Source organism: Myxocyprinus asiaticus, chromosome 26, assembly GCF_019703515.2.
Source record: "Myxocyprinus asiaticus isolate MX2 ecotype Aquarium Trade chromosome 26, UBuf_Myxa_2, whole genome shotgun sequence".
In the NCBI taxonomy this organism is placed as follows: Eukaryota; Metazoa; Chordata; class Actinopteri; order Cypriniformes; family Catostomidae; genus Myxocyprinus; species Myxocyprinus asiaticus.
In genome coordinates, this window is record NC_059369.1 from 42,230,157 (window position 1) to 42,244,924 (window position 14,768).

The 14,768-nt window shown below is 41.0% G+C and overlaps 1 protein-coding gene across 3 annotated transcripts in view; it reads left to right on the top strand.

The window, feature by feature from the left end:
- Positions 1 to 14,768, top strand: part of LOC127416904 (GATOR complex protein WDR59-like) — a 28,449-nt gene that overhangs the window by 1,899 nt on the left and 11,782 nt on the right. For 2 of the 3 annotated variants that reach the window (XM_051656498.1, XM_051656499.1), the window contains exons 5-18: positions 815 to 895; positions 991 to 1,028; positions 1,801 to 1,889; positions 2,164 to 2,280; positions 2,391 to 2,468; positions 2,641 to 2,797; positions 9,082 to 9,161; positions 9,256 to 9,388; positions 9,780 to 9,904; positions 10,866 to 11,030; positions 11,126 to 11,221; positions 11,881 to 12,025; positions 12,116 to 12,185; positions 13,337 to 13,490. In XM_051656498.1, the coding sequence (XP_051512458.1) occupies positions 815 to 895; positions 991 to 1,028; positions 1,801 to 1,889; positions 2,164 to 2,280; positions 2,391 to 2,468; positions 2,641 to 2,797; positions 9,082 to 9,161; positions 9,256 to 9,388; positions 9,780 to 9,904; positions 10,866 to 11,030; positions 11,126 to 11,221; positions 11,881 to 12,025; positions 12,116 to 12,185; positions 13,337 to 13,490 (1,528 nt within the window). Of the gene's footprint in view, positions 1 to 814; positions 896 to 990; positions 1,029 to 1,800; positions 1,890 to 2,163; positions 2,281 to 2,390; positions 2,469 to 2,640; positions 2,798 to 9,081; positions 9,162 to 9,255; positions 9,389 to 9,779; positions 9,905 to 10,865; positions 11,031 to 11,125; positions 11,222 to 11,880; positions 12,026 to 12,115; positions 12,186 to 13,336; positions 13,491 to 14,768 lie in introns of those variants that run through there. The other variant, XM_051656500.1, reaches the window with a different exon arrangement.

Here is a 14,768-nt window from a genome sequence, read left to right on the forward strand (position 1 = left end):
AGAATTTACATTTTTGGGTCAACTATCCTTTTAAAGCTGAAGTATCTAAATTTTTCAGTGTTAAAATACTTCCTTCTATCCCAGCTTATTATGCAGAGACAACCATAAATAAGTCATTTAGAGGTTCATTTTCTCGAAAATTGTAAACGCTTTGTCTCTGTGGCACTATAAAATTCCTGTGTTTGTTTAGAGTCACACTTAGACCCATCCCAACAACGTTACTCGTGGCGTGAGTTGAGGTGGGACTATCTGACGGTTCATAAACAACAGACGAGGAGCGTATTCAGAAAACAGTGTTTATTTTTACAATTCCGTTCGGTGGTGCTAGTGTCGCAGAAATTACATACTTCAGCTTTAAGCTACTTCTGAAGCTACCATAACCCAAACATTGGCAAGAAATTGCATACTCAAAATGCAAGTTCAGAACTTTACCTAAAAATTTCAATATAATGCACTGAATTTTTGTCATTTGTTTTTTTTTTATTTATTTAATTTTATTTTTTTATTTATTTCTTTTACTGTTCAAATTTATTTTGAATGTATTTTTATTTAGTTATATTTTTTCTTTTACTGTTTACTTATTTATTTTTATTTCATTTATTATTATTATTATTTCTTTTAAAACAGTTTTACTTTGTGCTAATTTATTTTGAATATATTTAATTTTGTATTATTATTTTTTCCTTTTACTGTACTGTATACTAAGTGTGAACACATTTTAGGCATTTCTGTTGCAGTGCTGGTTAAACGTGTTTATAGCAGTTTGATTTCTAAAAATCAAAACCTTTCACATGGTGTTTTTCTCACATCTCAGTGATTTGGACTGGTCCTGGTTTGAACCGGAGTTTCTTGTCACCAGTTCTGTGGACACATACATCTACATATGGGACACGAGGTAATAGTGGAAAAAGAATGCATACTAAATATTTGAGAATGGAGTTTGTGGAACATCCCATAATTTTACACTTGCGTATCTCTGTGAATTTCTAGGGACACTCGGAAACCGACTGTGGCGTTATCTGCCGTAGGTGAGTCCAAAGACTACATGAGTTCTGATTTAACATCTTGATCAGATTATTTAAAAGGATAGTTGACCCAAAAATTAAAATTCTCTCATCATTTAATCACCCTCATGCCATCCCAGATGTGTATGACTTTCTTTCTTCTGCAGAACACAAATTAAGATTTTTAGAAGAATATTTCAGTTCTTTAGGTCCATACAATGCAAGTGAATGGGTGCCAACATTTTGAAGCTCCAAAAATCCCATAAATCAGCATAAAAGTAATCCATAAGATTCCAGTGGTTAAATCCATGTCTTCAGAAGTGATATGATAGGTGTGAGTGAGAAACAGATCACTTTCACATTCTTCTTCTTGTGTTTTTGGTGATTCACATTCTTCATGCATACCTCCTCCTACTGGGTAGGGAGAAGAATTTATAGCAAAAAAGGACTTAAACATTGATCTATTTCTCACCCACACCAGTCATATCACTTCTGAAAATATGGATTAAAACACTGGAGTCGTATGGATTACTTTTATGAAGCCTTTATTTGCTTTTTGGAGTGTCAACATTTTGGCGCCCATTCACGTCCATTATATGGACCTAAAGAACTGAAATACTCTTCAAAAAATAGTTATATTTATTTTTGTTCTGCAGAAGAAAGAAAGTCATACACATCTGGGATGGTATAAGGGTGAGTAAATGATGAGAGAATGTTCATGGGCGAACTATCCCTTTAAATGTTTGTCCTTTTCTTTTTTTTTAATGACTTTTCTCACTTCTCCTCCATGTATCAGCCGGAGCCTCTCAGGTGAAGTGGAACAAAAGAAATCACTATTGTTTAGCCTCCAGTCATGATGGTGATGTCAGAATCTGGGACAAGAGGGTATGTCATTCTGCGTTTTGTTACATCAATGTTATTGGTATTGGTTACATCATTGTCAGTCTGTCTGTCTGTCTGTGTATCCGCTTATTATAGTGTGTTATATTTGTTATATTCCATCTGGTCATGTTGCACTTGTTAGCTCTGCCCACCATGAAATCTTATTAGTCCAAAATCCTGCTCCACGTAGCTGTTTATTGAACAACAAACACGACTGACTGTGAGAACAGAAAATTGCAATTGGAATACTTACATCTGTTGCAATACATTGTTTCAGAAACCCAACACTGCAGTGGAGTATGTAGCAGCCCACCTTTCAAAAATCCATGGACTGGACTGGCACCCTGATAATGAGTACATCCTGGCCACTTCCAGTCAGGACAACTCTGTCCGGGTAATTATATTCATGAATATTGGTCATTTTGCTCCCATACTGTAATTTATGCAGCCGTCTAACATAATCTGTCTGTCTGTTTTGTTTTGTTTTTTTTACTCTCCAAAAAGTTCTGGGATTATAGACAACCACGGAAGTACCTTGATATCTTGTCCTGTCAGGTGCCTGTGTGGAAGGCCAGATATACAGTACGGTTCTTTTGTGATAGTATAAAATCATTTTCCTTTTTCTATAAGTGCCGTAATGGCTTCACGAGTAATGATTAATGATTACGTTGTACTTGTGACATTTAAATGTAACTTGGAGCTTCATTAAACATGAATTTGCATGTTAGTAATCCTCTTCCTCCCCTGCGATCAGCCCTTCTCTAATGGGCTGGTGACCGTGATGGTTCCTCAGCTACGACGAGAGAACAGTCTCCTCCTGTGGAGCACACTGGAACTCAACAGCCCCGTTCACGCTTTTGTAGGTCATGATGATGTCGTGCTTGAATTTCAGTGGAGGCCACAGAAAGAAGGTGAGAGTTCCTTCTAGAATGTGAGAGAAGCAATAGTGATAATTCTTGGGGGGTAAAAAAATTATTTGTTAAAGTCAACATGAAATCAAAATTCAAATTACATTATTAAATACACATTTTTGATCTTTTTGCAAATGAGTCATCAATACACATTGTTCCAAAGAAAAGAAAATGATTTAATAACGTCTGAAAAGACTTTTCCAAGCGCTCTATGTTTTTAATTCTAGCTCCATTTTGGTATGGAACACCCACTTTTCACCATCAAACAGTGAAATTGTCAAATAGGTTTTAATTATAAAATGACTTTTCTTGTCTCTTTTTTTCTGCGCTAGCTTTCATACTACTCCAGCTACTCTGAGAACGTAGCAGTTCGATACTGCAGATATTGTCGACTTTTGTGTGACGAATCGCTTGTTATCTTCCTCATTTGTAAGTTGTTTGGATAAAAGCGCCTGCTAAATGACTAAATGTAATCTTAAATGACTCTTTATTCATTATAATAGAGCGATCTTTAGTCGCTTTTAGAGCTCTACCTCTCAAACTTAAAATTAGTCAGCATAAATTTTGTTCACCTACCAGAGATAAGACATGTGCTAGAGTTGTTAGTACTGCACGTATCCAGTCATATCGCTTCAGTGCAGTGGTCCATGTGTCCATTTTTTGTAGCTTTTTCGGAGATCTAAACACTTACATTTCTGTTAGTTTCAGGCATCCAGAGATCATCCAGCCACCGAACAACATAGTCCACATTTTAATAATGACATTTTATGACAATCGTGTTAACGTTAGTAACGTTAATTGTGTAAAAGTCACTGTGAATGAAGCTCCTCCCAGTGTTGTTTTGAATAAGTTTGACAACTAGTAGGAAATGTTCAAGGGACAAAGACGTCATTTCCTTAAACCGACAAATAGTCCTTGAAATGGACTATAGTTATGCATTGTTGTATTTACAAGAAATCCGTAATAGGACCATGGCATAGTAAATGTCCCAAAAAGACTGTAAGTACCTTGATTCTTTTTGCTACTTCTCTTACAGCCATGGTAGTTTATAATAAGGATGTCAAATTCAAATTCAAAATGCAATTTTTTTAGATGTTTGCCAAGCACTCATGACGACTTCAGACCGATCGCATTCTTGTGTTAAAAAAAGGCTAGATGCAGTGCAACAATTACAGCAAAAGTACTTTTAAAAAAAGTACTTTTTAACTTGACACTACACACTGAAAACACTAATTGAGTTGACTCTACTCAATTGATTGAGTAAACTCGTTCCCTCAATTGAATTTAGTTATGGCGTCTCCAACACTTAATTAAGTTCATTTTTAACTTGCCGTTCATATAAAATTAACTTTACTATATAAGATAAGGTACTAGATGCAAGTAGAATTAACATATATTTGCTATTTATATGGTGTTGTTTCAACTTAATAATTTTAATTGAATGTACTCAAATTTAGGTCATACAACAAGACAACTTAAATAATGAAGATTATAGCATATTTTAGGTCAGTCGTTAAATAAATGTATTTCTCCAAAGAAATACATACAGTTTATTCCAGTACTTTAGTTGCACATGGAGAACTGAGATTGTCTTAACAGGGTCCAGCTTGACCAAAGGTGACACAGATCACACTAATGGTGACATCACATGAAACAACTATTTGCAACAAAACAACATACTGTAAATAGTACTACAAAAGAGCTAAAACCTCTATGAATTCCTAAAAACAACTATTTAAATGCCCCCTTAAGTTCCTTTTGACCTAGGAAACATAATTAAATACTTTAAGCACAAGGTATTGGGGGTATTCCTCATGGCCTAATTTTTTTACTCAATAGTTTGAGTTATTAACACTTATAATCAAAAAATAAGTTCAAGTAACTTAAATATATGTGGTTTGAGCCCAAATCTTGACATTTCAAGTAATGTTTACTTAAGACAACTTCATTTTTCCAGTAAAGACAACTGTGGCAGGGCGGAGGGCGGGGCCAGGTCGTGATTCCGCACACCCGGCCCCTAATAAGGCTGATTAAGCCCGAGAGGGATAAGGCCGACCGGAGACGGCAGTGCGACAGAGAGAGAGTTACGGCCAGCTGTCCGACACCTGTGTGTGTTTGTGTCTTTGGTTTAAGTTTATCATTAAACCTTTATTTATATTGTCAAGCCGGTTCTCGCCTCCTCCTTTCCATTGAACTGTGTTACACTGGTGCCGAAACCCGGGAAGGAGGAGGGATGCGCCGTAGTAGAGTCCTCGCCACTACCATCCACTCCAACGGAGCAGCCGTGGGGATGGAGGAGCCCGGCTGCCTGAGAACGGAGGAATGGCCACCGACCGCAAGGGGAGGAGGGGCTCCTAACCGACCACCTGGAGAGGTCAGGGCCGCTGCCAGGGGCAGAGGAGACCCCTACCAGCCACTGAAACGCGGCGGGGTTGAGACCGCCAAATGCGAGCGGGGAGGGGCTCCTGGCCGACCGCCTGGAACGGGAGGACCGCTGCCAGGGGCAGGGGAGACCCTTTCCGTCCACCGAAAACGCGGCGGGGCGTTCCGTCCGCCAGGGGCCGGAGGACTGCCTCCGATCTGCCTGGGGAGGCATGGCTGTCGTCCACGAGAGGGTGGAGGAGTGGCCGAGGACCAGGCTACGGCGTATCGGAGAACCGGCGAGTACATTTTTTAAATTTTTTTATTTTCTCTCTCTCTCCTCTCTCTCTTTCCCGCTGCCGCTCCGCGTTGGCCTTTCCCTCTCTTTATTATTATTGTTTTTTTTTGTTGGTACGATCCCTGTTACAGGGTGTAGGTACCGCATTTTTTGTTATTATTGTTTCCCTCCCCTTGTCCCCTCCCTGATCCAGGTAGATGGGGATGACCTGCCGGCAGACGGGGTGGAAGGCACGCCTCCCAGGGAAAGAGGTGGGGGGATGTACGTCATGCCGGGGGCTCCCCAGCCTGAGAGTACAAGGCAGGAATGTGGCAGGGCGGAGGGCAGGGCTGGGTCGTGATTCTGCACACCCGGCCCCTAATAAGGCTGATTAAGCCCGAGAAGCATAAGGCCGATCGGAGACGGCAGTGCGACAGAGACAGAGTTACGGACAGCTGTCCGACACCTGTGTGTGTTTGTGTCTTTTGGTTTAAATTTATCATTAAACCTTTATTTATATTGTCAAGCCGGTTCTCGCCTCCTCCTTTCCATTGATCTGTGTTACAACAACATTAGGGTTTACAGTCCGTCTACAAAATACAGCACTCCTGCACGAGAAGCTGAATAAACAATGAAATGCGGCGAAAAGATTAAAGGAGTTCATCTAGCACATGCTTACATATAAAAACAAATAATAAACTGGATACAGTGCATCCAGAAAGCATTCACAGCTGCTTCACTTTTTCCACATTTTGTTATATTACAGCCTTATTCCAAAATGGATTAAATTCATTATTTTCCTCAAAATTCTACAAACAATACCCCATAATGACAACGTGAAAGAAGTTTGTTTGAAATCTTTGCAAATTTATTAAAAATAACAAACGAAAAAAAAAATCACATGTACATAAGTATTCACAGCCTTTGCTCAATACTTTGTTGAAGCACCTTTGGCACCAATTACAGCCTCAAGTCTTTTTGAGTATGATGCTACAAGCTTGGCACACCTATTTTTGGGCAGTCTCTCCCATTCTTCTTTGCAGGACCTCTCAAGCTCCATCAGGTTGGATGGGGAGCGTCTGTCCACAGCCATTTTCAGATCTCTCCAGAGATGTTCAATCGGGTTCAAGTCTGGGCTCTGGCTGGGCCACTCCAGGACATTCACAGAGTTGTCCCGGAGCCACTCCTTTGTTATCTTGGCTGTGTGCTTAGGGTCGTTGTCCTGTTGGAAGATGAACCTTCGCCCCAGTCTGAGGTCCAGAGCGCTCTGGAGCAGGTTTTCATCAAGGATGTCTCTGTACATTGCTGCATTCATCTTTCCCTCGATCCTGACTAGTCTCCCAGTTCCTGCCACTGAAAAACATCCCCACAGCATGATGCTGCCACCACCATGCTTCACTGTAGGGATGGTATTGGCCAGGTGATGAGCGGTGCCTGGTTTCCTCCAGACATGACGCTTGCATTTCAGGCCAAAGAGTTCAATCTTTGTTTCTCATGGTCTGAGAGTCCTTCAGGTGCCTTTTGGCAAACTCCAGGCGGGCTGTCATGTGCCTTTTACTGAGGAGTGGCTTCCATCTGGCCACTCTACCATACAGGCCTGATTGGTGGAGTGCTGCAGAGATGGTTGTTCTTCTGGAAGGTTCTCCTCTCTCCACAGAGAAATGCTGGAGCTCTGTCAGAGTGACCATCGGGTTCTTGGTCACCTCCCTGACTAAGGCCCTTCTCCCCCGATCGCTCAGTTTGGCCGGGCGGCCAGCTCTAGGAAGAGTCCTGGTGGTTCCAAACTTCTTCCATTTATGGATGATGGAGGCCACTGTGCTCATTGGGACCTTCAATGCTGCAGAAATTTTTCTGTACCCTTCCCCAGATCTGTGCCTCGATACAATCCTGTCTCGGAGGTCTTCAGACAATTACTTGGACTTCATGGCTTGGTTTGTGCTCTGACATGCACTGTTAACTGTGGGACCTTATATAGACAGGTGTGTGCCTTTCCAAATCATGTCCAATCAACTGAATTTATCACAGGTGGACTCCAATCAAGTTGTAGAAACATCTCAAGGATGATCAGTGGAAACAGGATGCACCTGAGCTCAATTTTGAGTGTCATGGCAAAGGCTTTTCGTTTTTTATTTTTAATAAATTTGCAAAGATTTCAAACAAACTTCTTTCACGTTGTCATTATGGGGTATTGTTTGTAGAATTTTGAGGAAAATAATGAATTTAATCCATTTTGCAATAAGGCTGTAACATAACAAAATGTGGAAAAAGTGAAGCGTTGTGAATACTTTCCGGATGCACTGTATATACACTGATGAGCCAAAACATTATGACCACCTGCCTAATATGCTGTTGGTCCTCTGCGTGCTGCCAAAACAGCAATGACCCGCCGAGGCACGGACTCTACAAGACTCCTGAAGGTGTGCTGTGGTATCTGACACCAAGACATTAGCAGCAGATCCTTCAAGTCCTGTAAATTGTGAGGAGGAGCCGCTGTGGATCGGACTTGTTGGTCCAGCATATCCCATAGATGCTCAGTCGGATTGAGATCTGGGGAATTTGGAGGCCAGGTCAACACCTTGAACTCTTCATCATGTTCCTCAAACCATTGCCGAACAGTGTGTGCAGTGTGGCAGGGCGCATTATCCTGCTGAAAGAGGGTGCTGCCATCAGGGAATACCATTGCCATGAAGCGGTGTACCTGGTCTGCAATGATGTTTATGTAGCTGGCATGTGAAATTGACGTCCACATGAATGGCCGGACCCAGGGTTTCCCAGCAGAACATTGCCCGGAGCATCACACTCTCTCCAGCAGCTTGTCGTCTTTCCATAGTGCATCCTGGTGCAATCACTTCCCACGGTAAACGGCGCACATGTCCACGGCCGTCCACGTGATGTAAAAGAAAATGGGACTCACTGGACTAGGAGACCATCATCCACTGCTCCAAGGTCCAGTTCTGACACTCATGCCCATTGTAGGTGCTTTCGACGGTGGACAGGGGTCATCATGGGCACTCTGAGCCCCATACGCAGCAGGGTGTGACACACTGTGTGTTGTGACGCATTCCTCCCGTAACCATCATTAAAATGTTCTGTGACTTGTGCCACAGTAGACCTTCTGTCAGTTCGGACCAGACAGGATAGCCTTCGTTGCCCTCACGCATCGATGAGCCTTGGGCGCTCAACACTCTGTCGCCGGGTTGTCCCTGCTCGGACCACTGTCGGTAGGTATTCACCACTGCTGACCGGGAGCACCCCACAAGCCTTGCCGTTTCAGAGATGCGAGAACCGATTGTTCGCTTACCATATAATCTACCCAGACCTTGACATGTGGCCTTGTTAGGAGATGATCAACATTATTCGCCTCACCTGTGAGTGGTCATAATATTTTGGCTTAGTGTACATATTAATTGTGCCCTCTTTTGGGCTAAGGCAACAACTTAAATTAAAAAAATCAGCTAACTTTAACATTTTAATTTAATTTGTATATTGGTAATATTTAAGGTAAAATCTGAATGTAGTTTTTCATCCCTGTTGACAGCTTTAGTTTAGACAGAACTAACTTACAGCAAGCTCAAGTAGATTTGGGTGTGTTCAGTATGAAAACTTATTATCGGTGTCTAAGAATAAAATCCAGTCTGCATTGTAGGTTCCAAAGACTGTCAGCTGGTCACATTGTCCAGAGACCAAACCCTCAGGATATGGAGAGTGGATCCGCAACTCCAAAAGGTGAAGCCCATGATTTATGTATTAAATGAACTGTTTCCCTTCACTACAGTGGGTAAGTGTAAGTTAGAGACTGAACGATTCATGTGATCTGCAGCTGTGCTGTGCGAACGACATCACGGAGGAATTGATGGAAGGCTTGTCTCTCACGACAGAGACAGAAAAGACGCTGCGCTCGCAAGGTGCCGAGCCTTCGCTCAGTCCGGGACTCACAGCGGAGAACTCACAGGGTAAAAGCTGGATGACACACTGAGCATGTTCAATACTAGGGGTGTAAATATTTGCTCTTACAACGATTTGGGTGCATCATGAATTCTGAAAATGCGTCACGGTTTCACTGGATTCGATTTATAATTCTTCTCAAATATACTGATGACAGACTTGAAACTGGAGGGACAGTTAACTGGGCAGCACCAGTAAATTGGGAATCTGAAAATTGGTTGCAAGATTTGTATGCATAATACATTATTGCTATACAATAATAATATAGTAATTCGAATAGATTATTAAATTCCGTAATCAACGCTTTGATTTTTATGCATCAATACATCTTTACAGCATGTTTATGGTGGCTGTTGCAGATCCTAGTTTTAAACAATGCAATTCTTTGCCCGTTCACAGATCAGCTCGAAGGCCCATGGTCTGGGCTGATGTCCAGTGGTAAGAATGACATCCTGGGTTTACCTCAGACTCTACAGCAGGAGTTTTCCCTCGTCAACTTGCAGATTCGCAATGTCAACGTGGAGGTCAGTCGCTGCCAGTGTTTGATGAAAACATCATGAAAAGTATTCCAAAAGCACAGGATGAAATATTTGCATTAAGTAATATTTGAAAAGAAGAACAAATATGAACCGGAGATGGAAACTCGTTGCACTTAAAGGAATATTCTGGGTTCAAAATAAGTTAAGCTTAATCAGCCGAATTTGTGGTATAATGTTGAGAACCATCAAAATAATTTTGACTTGTTCCTCGTTTATTAAACAAACAAACAAAAAACAGGGAAAAAATAGCTGTTACATTAAGGCACTTACAATGAAAGTGAATGGGACCAGTCCAAAAACATCAAAACATGCCCTGTTTTAAAAGTACAGCCACAAGACATAAACAATATAAGTGTGAACATGATTTTTTTGTGCGATGAAATCTGGGATTTACGCCATTTACCAAATGACATGCTTTAGTGGTGCTGTCGACATGAAAACATAGTTGTAATTTGGATATAACTTTACACAGATAAAGTTAGTAAGCAATTTGATCACACTAAAATCATGTTAACACATATAATATTTTAATGATTATGCACTGGCCCCATTCACTTCCAATGTAAGTGATAAACTGCAATTACTGGTAATCAATATTATGCCTCAAACCCAGAATATTCCTTTAAGTTGCAAAAAATTGACTCGACCTGCACTCTAAATTAGAGATTTGTGAATTCTGAATATCTCAACACAGTTTAGATAAAATGGTGTCTCAATTGCATTCTCTACCACTCATTTATCCCATGAGTATATGTGGTCATTTGTTCATGAAACATTAGAGACTTGTGAACATGTCTGATATAAACTACACGTTACATCAAAATGCCCTCAAAGTTGTGTAATTCTGAGAATCACTTTGTGCGAGATGTTATTGGATCATCTGCCCAAGAGCAGTAAGTGATCTACCACCATCCATACTAAGAATGCAACGTCACTGTTCTTGTAGATGGATGCCGTTAACCGGAGTTGCTTTGTTTCGGCCGACTGCGGAGCTAACCGTGTCCGTCTTGTGGTGAAGTTTCCTGCCCAGTATCCCAACAATGCTGCTCCGTCTTTCCAGTTTGTTCCTCCGACAAACATCTCGTCTTCCATGAAGACCAAGATACAGAAGGTCGAAACTATAACATGTTGCCGACTGGACATTTTGGGCAATGTTGGGAATAATATCATGTTCAAAAGGTGTTTTGTTGGTCGTCTCTTTTGTAGATCTTGACAGATACGTCACTTCAGAAGGTGAAAAGAAACCAGAACTGCTTAGAGCCCTGTGTCAGACAGCTGGTGTCCTGTTTAGAGTCAGATATGGTGAGTGGTCTTTAACCTTGTGACCCCTTATGTATTAAGCTTTGCTGCACTGTTTGTGCTTCAGACGTGAATGATACCTCAAATCATGCAGCTTTTTGAGGAGAGGTGTACTATTACTTTAAGTGATCAGACTTATGATTTTCATGTGGCATACTATAAAATGGGCAAAAAAAAGCTATTTTCCCTGTTTTATAATAATAGTAAAGTCATCAAAACTATTCAGTTACACAGTTTCTCAAATCAAATGGCTTGGTGAGGAGAGGTGTACTATTCCTTTTCTCAGCAATATGACTTGATTTTCACCTGGGCGGACAATCAAATATCATTAAAACTTGGGGGTTGGCTCTTTTGACTTGGGTCTGTAAGCAACAACCTAACAACCATCCAGAACACCCTAGCAACCACATAGCAACATGCTAAAAACATCTCTGAACACGTTAACTGCACAATGCCTTGGCAACCGCCCACAATATCACATTGTGACTTTTGAGTTTTGCATGGGCAAGCACCACTCACATCGTCTTCAGAAAATGTTAAATCTGTTGTTGTTGGGTTTTTTTTGTTACATTTGGTCATGTGTTTTGCCAGTGGGTTTAATAACACCACCATGTTGGATTTACACAATCCTCACTGTTTGTTCACTCTTATTGGATGACCAGGAGGACGGTACAAACCCCTATGTACTGACCAACCCTGTAACTCCTGCGCTTCCTGCTTTCCCTCGAGTAACCAACACCTATGGTTCGTATCAGGATGCCAACATCCCCTTCCCCCGCACCTCAGGGGCACGCTTCTGTGGGACAGGTGGGCTGTGACAACACCTCCTTCCCATGTATATCTATTAATGTTGAAGGATCTGTTCGTTAATTGTTTGTCCACTAATTTGTCGTTTAGGTTCCTTGGTTTATTTCACACGGCCCATGACTATGCATCGCACGCTCCCGCAGACTGAACCTACTCCAAGGTGAACTCTCCCATCTGCCTTTTAAAGAGGTCATATCATACATTATTGGGTTTTTCACTAGAAACCGTTTTAATTTGGTATTTCACAACCATTTTTCACCCTCCCTCTGACCCTTAGAATTAGTTTATTTTTTGCTGCACATTTTCACATGTTCCCTTCACTTCACATGAGTAACAGCACTTTCTCTGGCTTAACTATAGTTTTTACTGCATCATCCTCAGCATCATCCATCTACCTTCTCCATATAACATCACCGTAACTGCACAGCTCTGCAAGTTTCTGAAAAGGTGTCATTGACGGGTAAATCTGGGCGGTCAAATGTTCGAATGTATTCATCTGTCTGATGTCGGAAAGTTGTGAAAGTTCAGAACAAGTCACTTTTGCAGTTTAGTTTCAATAAATGCTTTTTTCTTCCACTAGGGAGGAAGTTTTGATTTCTGAAAATTACACTTTGTTTTCGTAGTACATTAAGCTCTTTTATGACAAAAGGAAATTTTATTCTTTATGATATGACCGCTTTTTAAATGTTATAGTGTTATGCCAATTTTAATCATGGCAGTCTGGAGACGCAGAGAGTGTAGTATCTAAGTGCAGCTTTATTAAAGAATGCAAACAAAACAAAAGCATTCGAGAAACATAGAAAATCTAAAGTATATCCTAAAAAGGATAAGAACTGACAGAGAACATAAGGGCCTACGTACACAAAGACTTGCAAGGTTAACAAGACTAGTAATAAGACACACTTGGGACAAATCAACAAGAGCTGAACATCAAAATAAAAGACACAAGAAACCTGGCACCCTCTACTGGACGCTATAGAACGGCACATTTACGACACCTAGTGCCTTGCCCTTGCCAGAGTCCCCGGACGCTTTCCCCTCGACAGAGACCCATGCCCTCGCCGGAGCCCCCGGCCGCCATGCCCTCGCCGGAGCCCCCAGCCGCCCTGGCCGGAGCCCCTGGCCGCCATGCCCTCGCCGGAGTGGCCTTTAACTTTGTTTTTCACCTTTTTGTTCTACTTTATATTGTTTATAATAAAGAGATCTGCACTTAGGTTCTAAAACTGCTACTCGCCTGACAAATAAAATGGATGACATGTTGTCTTGTATTATGACACGTGTTTGTGTGTGTTTCTGTGTGCATGTGTGAAGGTCACTATCAGCTCTCTCAGCGTATCACAGCGGAGTGATGACGCCCATGAAGATGCGAACAGAGTCTCAGTCCACACTGAGGTTGTACAGCGGGAGCCCCACTCGTACTGACAAAGACCAAGTCTCTATTTCGTCTTTCTACTACAAAGAACGGGTAAGACCGGTCAAACAGCACCAAAATTCCTCCCTAAGCTACGCGTATGGAGCAGAGAAAGCACGCGTTAGCTATGAGTACATAGGAAGCTTGCCTGGGCAAATTCAAGCAAGAGTTTAACAGTGGCTGCTCACTTTTCAGGAGCCTGGGATCTGGAAGTATGTTTTCCATTCATTTTCTCTATAGGCATTTTAGAAAATTCTTCAATAAAGAGTTTTAAACCTTGAGCCAAACCAAACAGCACCAACGTAAATAATAACATCCTAACCTATGCTTCGAAGCAAAAAAAGTATTTGAAAATACGACTAAAGACAAATGTACAAGACTGAATATTCATAAGACAATGAACTACTTATTTCAAATTATGTCATTCAGTGGTTCTCAACCCTGTTCCTGGAGCCTCCCCAACACTACACATTTTGGATATCTCCCTAATCAAACACCTGATTCAACTCATCAGCTCGTTAGTGGAGACTCCAAAGACCTGAATTGGGTGTGTCAGAAAAGGGAGATTTACTAAATTGGCAGTGTTGGGGGGCCTCCAGGAACAGGGTTGAAAACCACTGATATAATTGAATCAGTCTGGAGTTTTCCTATCAGAAAACATCACAACTGTCTTTAATGTTCTAGACATGACAATGTCCCTTGTTTACTAAAATTAGGTAGCTAGCTAGCTAGCTACTGCAGGCTGCAAGCAAACATTAGCTAACCCTACTTAGCTAGCCTTCAAAAACTCATCATATCTCTGCTTCCATGGTAACAGCGACTTCTCATTCTTTCTTTAGAAACAAAGTTGAAATCACTTGTAGTCAACCAATGATTTTTTTTAATGGCCAATGCCCATATCCAGAGATCAGGGTGGCAGATATAATGCCGATATATCACACAATTTAATATAGTTAATAGCATATACATAAAATTGCTAAAAAATGAATAAAATCTTATTTAGCACTATAGTAACTCAAAATTTCACATAAAACTTTAACTTTGTAAAAAAGAGTCTTTCAGACAGTAAGATTGTGTTTTAAATGGTAGATAGCAGTTTCTTCTGATTTCTTTTTAGTCATCCAATTTTAAAAATAATTTGCACATAAATAAATTGTAAATATATTAGCAAGAAGGAAATTACAGTACACACAGTAGTCCAGCAACCATGGATGGCATGTGCACATTAACAATCTGATTTTCTCACAAAAGACAGAATTAAACCAATTGTTCTTACAGTGAATATGACATTTACTCATAGTGCATGTGAAGCGATTTAATTTAGTGCCCTCA